Here is an 8552-nt window from a genome sequence, read left to right as displayed (position 1 = left end):
TAAATTTTTTTGGATCATCTTTGATTAGATGTGACATTCAGAATTATTGAAGATCAAACCCAAACAAGAACAAGAAGATGAGCATTAACGAAACTGTTGCGATCGATCAATCAATCAAACACGAATGGCAAAGCTGTAGAATGAGTACTACTACAACACAAACACACACACAGAGCTAGAGAACACCAATCTACCGCACGCCATGCATCTGCTTATTCTTCTTCTTCGTTGGTCTCACTGCTTGTCCGTCCTCTTCTGCAACTTACCTTTGATCCATTGAAACCCTGTGCTCGATCCCTCCTTCACCTTCTTCAAGCCCGACGAAGCCACGTTCTTCGTCTTCTCCAGTCCTTTCTTCAACCCTCCACCGCTCTTCTTGTTCTTCTTCTCGCTCTCCTCCTTCCCCTTGGCGAGGTCGGCGTGATCGCTGGTGTCCCGCTGGTCCGCCCTTGACGACCCCTCCGAAGAGACGTTTTCCTCCATGTCTTGCCTTGTCGGATGAAGATGATGGGGAGGCCGAGATGGCGCGAGTTTATGTAGGGGCAGCAGAAGGTGAGGTGAGATGAGAAGACGTTGACGTTCATGTACGTGGTGAAGGAATCTTACATGACTGCCATATCTTTGTTTCACCGGGAAATATTACTTGCTTTTCTTGTGCGTAGAAGAGGGAATGGATTGGCACGGAATGTGACCTTGTGAGATTTCATTATTACCTGCTGGGATAATTTTTATCATTTATAAGTTCTATGTTCTTAACCTTCATTTCTCACTTCTATTTTATTTTTCTCTCAATTTTTTGCTGAACAACTTTCTTTTTATTCCCCTCCCTAAATTTTCTTTTGGTATAATATCTTTTTTGGCATAATTTTCTCCAAACGATTTTCTTTTTATTTCCCCCCTATTGGTTCTTGATTCAAGTAGTTATCCACGTGGCTATCATATGCGTCGGATGCTTACGATACAAAGGTGTTGATTATGTGCAGTCCACGTTGGCTTGGGCTACTCGATGTGTCAGAGACGTGTCATCTACGTGCTCATCGCTCGTGCGACACTTTCACCATCCTTACCCACCCTCTTCACACGTCAACCTTTCTTTCCAAAAGGAAATCCTTCCATCCCACTACTTTTAGGAGTTGATTACGTGTCACCCCCAAATATAATGTCGGATAACGCTTGATTGAAATCACAATGCTCAATACCCAAAACATAAACATTGACCGAGTCCCCATGACAGAGAGAATAGACCTCAAATATCATATTTTACGATTAAATCAACATAAATATCGTTTTCGGAGCTGATTGGGATGTTTTGACTTTCCAACATCTTATCAAAATCTTTAATAACTCAACGGTATTTTCAAAATTTTCGTGAGGATAATTAAATTAAATTAAATTTGGATTTCTATCTAAGATTATTTGTATAATGTAGATTTAATATTAAATTTTAGATAAATTAAACTAAATTTCGGTTTTAAATTTGTATAATGTAGATTTAATATTAAAAAAGTAAAATTAAAATTCAATTATGTGGTAAAACATTTTATAGCATAAATCCCTCGATCGTTATGGTCACCTGAGTTTGGCACACGTGGCAGACTCCCCATGCTGTGTTGGTTTTCTTCTCGGCCAAGCAAACCAACTCGTTCCCATAAAGCGAGTCTGGTGGCAAATAAGCCCAAGGTATACCTGCCATCTCCCGAGCGGCTCGCGCTGCGCTCTCTGCGACAAGCTGCGAAACCCCCCTGCCCCTTTCCCTTCGCCTTCCTGCGTCGTTCGGATACTTCCTCGCCTCGATCTCTCCGTCCCCCTCTCCCTTCTTTCTAGCTCTCATCCTCTGCGAAGAGATTTTAGGGTCAGGGCCCCTTGATCGCGCCTTCGGCTCACCCGATAAGCTGGCGCACTTCTCGCTCATCGATTCGTCGCCGATGGAGCCCCGCCTTAACCAGTGGGACTTTGTGATCAAGGTCCGTATGTCTTTTCTTGTCGATCTCTTTTTCGTCTGTGGATTAGGTATGTGGCTCGTCGATTGTAGATGAACTCGATGTGTCCTACTTTGTTCTGCATGATCGGCGATCATCGTTATGGTTTCTTTGCTCAAATTTAGGCTTTTTGCGCTGTTAGATATGTTGTCAAAGGTCGCTTTCTCTCTACCCCTTCCTGTAAAGGTTGTGTCTGGTTGATTGCCGGTGATCCTTATTTTCCCTTTCTGTTCTGCGTCATCGTCGATCATCGTTAGTATTTTTTGTTTAATTCTGGGATTTTGTGCTGTTTGATTTGTTGTAAAGATCGTGTGGATGCGTAGCTATATTTCTGTAAAGTTTGGTCGGCCCTGTTGCAAGTGTTTTTGATTGAACAATCAACACGAAATTGATAGGTTGATTACACTAGTTGAACATGTTCGGTCACTCCTAGCAGTGTTTCATGCGGTTGGTTGCTTGTTACTTTTATTCTAGGGAATATGCCTTTTCCCGTAGGATGGTAGCGTCTTTTAGTTCTCTAATTCTTTTGGGTGGTACCTTTAGTCCGATGCTGGAAGTGTCAAGTGAGACTGTTTATATGGTTTCTATGTCATCCGACAGGAAGATTAAGAGATGTGGTTCCGTTAAAAACTTTAGATCTTGGATAAATGCGATGGTTTCTTTATTTACTGCAATCGGTTGATTGTTTATGAGTTCTAAATGTTTTCAAGCTGTAGCATTTTCTTCTGCAACCATATGCATGCCAATTATTTCAGGAAGAAGTTTCTTTGGTCCTTGTGTTGCTGGAACTATATCCATGTTAATTACTTAAGGACAAAAGATCTTTGTATCATTTGTCTCCTGAACCATATGCATGTCAGTTTCTTACAGAAAACAAATTATTTCTAGTAAGCTACCTAATTTCATACACTCAATGTTGTCATGAATCCTTGTCATGTGATCTTAGGGTACCTGAAGTTGATGTTTCCATTGTTAGTAGTTCTTGTGCAACTAGTTTATTTTTCGGTAGTCTTTGAAACTGTTGATTTTTTTCCCCTAAATGTGTCACCTCGGCCATCCTTCTGCTTAAGGGCATGTTTGGTTCTATAGTAGGAGTAATAAGAGTCTCTTTATATCATATATCCATATGGACTGTTTGTATGGTGCCCGAATTATAGTCCATATGAATGGCAAAATTTTGTTCCCTAACAGCAGTTGTCGCCTCTATTTTAAAAGGCCAAGTTCTTATCCATACTGGCCATTCGAAAATGGGATCACTGATCTTCCTTTACTAGTATGCGTCGAACTTCTTATTCAAGCTGGTTTCCTTCATCACTTTGCCAAATCAAGCCAGTTGCTATCCTTCTCCATCGGAAGTTTGTTATGTTCGTCTTGTGGCACAAAAGCACTACCTGATCCTATGTTTTGTTGCACAATCCACTGTTTTCTTAGTGTGATGGTAGATTGTTCAGGACTTAGTTGTCTCTCTTGCTATGCCTTTACAAACTATGCCTAAACCCTGGGAATGAGGTTCATCAATGTGGGGTGTGGTCCGAATTAATGCATACAATATTACCTCTAAGTCCCATAATCACATCTAGATATTTATTGAACATATTTTACTAAAGTCTATCTGAATATTCTTCTGAAATTAAATGCATCCTTTTCCCAATCAAAATAAACCATTTTAGAGCATTTCTTCATTTTTGCTAAATTTTGATGATTGCTTAAAAAATATAAGAAGATTGATTCTTTCAAATTTGAGTGCAAGGTTCAAGTCATGCATCGACCACTGCAAAATTTATCTTTGCAACTTGGATGCCAGCATTCAATTCACATTTTGATCCATGTGAACCTCAGATTGGCATGAGTCACATGCACTCGATCTTTCTTTTCCAGTGTAAAACTAAAGTAGCTCATGGAATATTATGTTATATTATATCTGTGGAATAATGATTCCATCAAGTAGTATTGAGAGTTAGATAAAAGAATGTAAAAGAAATCTGCATATGCAGTCTTTCAGATCAGTAGGCTGAAGATGTAGGCTATTAAGGTTCATCTTGTACAATAAGAGAATGAGCTTTATGCAGAGCTGAGCTAATGATACTAGACTTCTGTCTCTTCAGAATTTTATTTTGGAGGCATGAGGTATTATAAATGTTCTGGAGATATACAGAGTTGAGCTAATGATGATAGACTTTTGTCTCTGCAGAATTTTATTTTGGAAGCATGTGGTATTATAAATGTTATGGAGAGATCCATATTTCTGCTTGCATATCAAGATCTTTTGTTGATTGAAACAAAGACTATTTTTCGCTGTAGTTTGGTGTTTGTGAATTACGTTGCAGCAAAATAAATTCTTTTCCTCAAATGCTAAGTTCATTTTGTGTGGCATGCAGCTCTCACACTTAAATATTTAGGGTCCTATATTAAATACATGATATAAGTAGGTTCTGAGCATGAATTCAAATGAGGCAAGAATATGATTAGAAGTCACTGGCTGTCCTTTTAGAGGGTAAGGTTGCGCATATGCAATCAAGTAACTGGAGTTCCAGTCCAGAAATATTCACTTTGCCTACATGGATATGATTGCATATTTCGACTCTCCTTAAAGGCTTAAACCATGTGTTGGTGCACAAGGCCACTTTGCCTTGTGATTAGAAGGCCTGGTGTCATGGTAAGGTTGCGCATATGCAATCAAGTGACTGGAGTTCCAGTCCAGAAATATTCACTTTGCCTACATGGATATGATTGCATATTTCGACTCTCCTTAAAGGCTTAAACCATGTGTTGGTGCACAAGGCCACCTTTGTATATGGTTCAACGTGTTTTTCCTGGTCAAAAAAGAAATGAGTTCCACCTTTGTTTTTGCTCCTGAGATACTTGGACTTTTTGAAAATGCTTATTAGTGTATTAGCATGGACATGGTCTTGCGTGACCTTGTCTCAAGCTGAGTTCTGTCATCTTGTTCTATGGAATAGGAAGCCGGCAAAAAAACAAAAAGGCACTTTAGTTGATCTTCCTTACCATAATGGACTGCCTTTGGTCTGTCTCTGTCTGTCTGTTTGTCTCTGTCTTATTTTTTTCCCTTTTATTCATTTCAACCGTCTGTACTTTCCAGGTGAAGTATGGTGATACGCTAAAGCGGTTTAATGCCTACGTCCATGGAGAGATGATAGATCACAACATGACTAGACTCCGAAAGAAGATTATTAACCTCTTCAAACTCAGTCCAGAAGCCGATCTTGTTCTTAACTATGTTGATGAAGATGGTGACACTGTAGCGCTAGATGATGATGATGAGTTGCGTGATGCTGCTGTTAATCAGCATTTGAATCCTCTGAGAATCAATGTTCAGTTGAAATCTTATGCATCTGGAGGCACTGACCTGAAACAGGAGAACATGAGCCCTGCAAATGCCATGCCACGTCAAGAAGAGAATCAACCATCTGAAATTAGTTCTGTTATTGATGAAGCCTTGAAACATGTTCCTGAACCATTTCGTACTTCACTTTCCAAGATCTCTAATGATTTCCTTTCAAAGGCTTCATCTTCTGCACCAGCAATATCTCAAATTGTGGACCAGTTCTCCAAGTTTGGAATATCAAATGTTAGTCAGCCTGTCAACAGGCCAAATAGTGAGTCAGCAGGAATGCCTAGTCAGACAACAACTCCAACTCAGCCAAAGGATCTTAATATTAGTGGGCCACCAAAGGTTCCATTTACTTCTGCTTCAGTATCAACAAAATCAACTGATCTAGTTTCAGAGCTTTTGCAGAAGGAGCATGAGAGTCTCAATGGGAATCATGTTAACATGGTCAAGACTGATACCTCTGGTGATCTTAATATGAACAGTCCAGATCTTCCAACATTTGAGCTAGCACCAGGATATGCCTTGACTGATGATTTACTAGCAGCCATTTGTGCTAGCAATGAGTTCACTGATCATAACAAAGAAAATGGTGATGTTGGTGGTAAAGGAAAATCTGTCCTTTATGTGCCACCTGAGATGATTTCAGAACATAATAATGAATCATTTAATCCATCTCATGCTCCAACTAATACATATGGGTTTCCTGGCATGGTGGCTGGTGACAACAACAAACAACTTCCAACCGATGCAGCCCCTTCAAGAACACCTAATGGTTTTGGTTTTCAGGGAGTCAAACAGCATGCTAAGATATCGTCTCTTGATCTTCCTGATGGTTTTAATTTTCAGGGAGTCAAACAGCATACCAAGATAGCGGCTCTTGATCTTCCTATTCACCCTCTTGGCCATCCTTACGAAAGGGATGATGGGTCTAATGACAACATGTTCTGTACTTTCCACAGGGGAATTATATGTGATGGTTGTGGAATGCATCCAATCATTGGTCCTCGATTTAAATCTAATGTGTAAGGCATTACTTGACTTTCCTTTTTCAATGTTAGTTTTATATAGTTGTTCTAAGTCAGTCTTCTTATACTTTCATGTTTCTTCTTTGGCTTTGCAGGAAAAAAGACTATGATTTATGTGGCATTTGTTTCTCTGATATGGTTAATAAAGCTGATTATACCAGGATTGACAGGGCACATCATTCATCTCGTAAAGTGTTCAAGGGTTGTTATAATTCAGTATGGCCTAACCTTCTTTCACTTGATTTAATTTCATAATATAGGATGCCCTGACTTCTTCTGCTTTCCTAATTCTAGCATTCTCGACGTCGGCTCCTTTCACCACATTTACATGGTTTTGGTGCGAGACAATCTAGATCAAAATTAGAAAGTCGCTTTATTCAAGATGTGACTGTGTATGATGGAACTGTACTTCCTCCTTCTACTCCGTTTACAAAGATATGGCGAATGCAGAATAATGGTTCGACTCGATGGCCATATGGTACAAGACTTGTTTGGGTTGGTGGTGATAGATTTGCAAACCGGGACTCAGTTTTATTGGAGGTATTCTATAGAATTGTTTATGACCTGTCCTTAGGGAGAGCTGTACTTATCTCATCTTGTTATACCAAAAATGATGTTGCAATCTCATCTTATGCAGATTCCAGCTGATGGATTTCCTGTGAATGAGAAGGTTGATATTGCAGTTGATCTCACCTCACCAGCAATGCCAGGTAGGTACTTTTCATATTGGAGATTGGCATCACCTTCTGGACAGAAGTTTGGGCAACGAGTTTGGGTTCTTATCCAGGTCTGTCATCTGCCCCAAAAATTAATTCGCTGTACCTTTTTTCTTTTGTGTAAGAATCCCTTGTTTTCTCATACAGGTGGATATCTCTCGACCAAGCTCTGCTACTGGTGTTTTCAGTGCTGATTTGAATTTGAATCTGCCACCTGAAAGCACTAGTCGAGATGGGTTTGGAATCATAGATGTCAATGCTGAGCCTTTTGATGATGTTGCTCCTGAACCCATACTCACCAACATTTCAGATGAACTTGTTAGGCCATTCGTCAATGAAGTCCCAACAGAGGGAGTGCATCCTGCCGCCGTTGATGCCATTGCACAGCCCATGCCCATAGTGAATCCTCCCGTGGGAGTGCATCCTGCCGCCGCTGATGCCATTGCACTGCCCATGCCCATTGTGAATCCTCCCGTGTCGTATCCCATAATTGATTTATCAGTGTCAGAATATGAATCATCTTTTCTTGTGCCACCATCTAAAACAGTTGCCGAGGACAACACTGTCGAGGAGACATTGCTCGATGAGCTGGAAAGCATGGGGTTTAAGCAAATTGACTTAAACAAGGAGATTCTTAGGCTAAACAAGTATGACCTGGAGCAGTCCATCGATGATCTTTGCGGCTATGCTGAATGGGAGCCACTTCTTGAGGAGCTGCAGGACATGGTTGGGTTCTTAACTGTTTAGTACTGCAGAATTACTTTAATTGTCTTGCAATAATACGGTCCAGGATTCACTTGTCATCGTTATGTGGTTGCAGGGTTTCTCCGATAGGGTAATGAACAAAAAGCTGCTGATAAAATATGATGGTAGCATAAAGCGAGTTGTACTTGATCTCATTGCCGGGGAAAAGGCATAGTGGTATTATATCTACACATAAGAGTCTGTAAATAACTATTACGTAGGACTTCGTGATTAACTACATGATGTTGATACTTGTTTCTCCACTGGATACATATGGCCTTCTGCTCTTTAATAGCTGCAACTTATATTTCATCTGCAATAATATATGTGATTGGATCGTTGCATCGGAATATCTCTGTGTTGCATGTATTCCATTTGTCACTCGTTTCAGTGATGAACGTGGCAATGGGATATGTTTGTATTTTAACTGAAGGCTCTCATTTTGTACGAGGGGTAGGGCATATTTGTATTCATTTTTACGTTTGACACAGATCTGGATGACTTGTGATGAACTCTTCATCCTTGTTGGAATTGACTCGACCACAAGTTGACTTACCATCATAGCCAAAACAGACTTCTCAAGCCACGTACGTCGAGGACTTCCATTGGTAGCTTTTGCCCAATAAATCCATATTTATAGAAAAGGAAATCCGTCATGCATATTGCGAGATGACTAATGATTAAACAGACAGTTGACATTATCTACTACGCGTTTCGGTCATCGACTGAATTATTA

General features: G+C 40.1%; 1 protein-coding gene across 1 annotated transcript; it reads left to right on the top strand.

Annotated features, from left to right (window-relative positions):
- Window positions 1–1669: 1669 nt before the first annotated feature.
- LOC103996721 (protein NBR1 homolog) lies at window positions 1670–8166 on the top strand. The gene is made up of 7 exons (XM_009417692.3): window positions 1670–1964; window positions 5080–6353; window positions 6452–6572; window positions 6651–6896; window positions 6994–7143; window positions 7220–7798; window positions 7893–8166. Exons 1-7 carry the CDS (start codon window positions 1926–1928, stop codon window positions 7989–7991), a joined length of 2508 nt encoding a protein of 835 aa, XP_009415967.2. The 5' UTR covers window positions 1670–1925; the 3' UTR covers window positions 7992–8166.
- Window positions 8167–8552: the final 386 nt, after the last annotated feature.

This window comes from Musa acuminata, chromosome BXJ2-9 (assembly GCF_036884655.1).
Source record: "Musa acuminata AAA Group cultivar baxijiao chromosome BXJ2-9, Cavendish_Baxijiao_AAA, whole genome shotgun sequence".
Lineage (NCBI taxonomy): Eukaryota > Viridiplantae > Streptophyta > Magnoliopsida > Zingiberales > Musaceae > Musa > Musa acuminata.
This window is presented reverse-complemented; position numbering and strand designations above follow the sequence as displayed.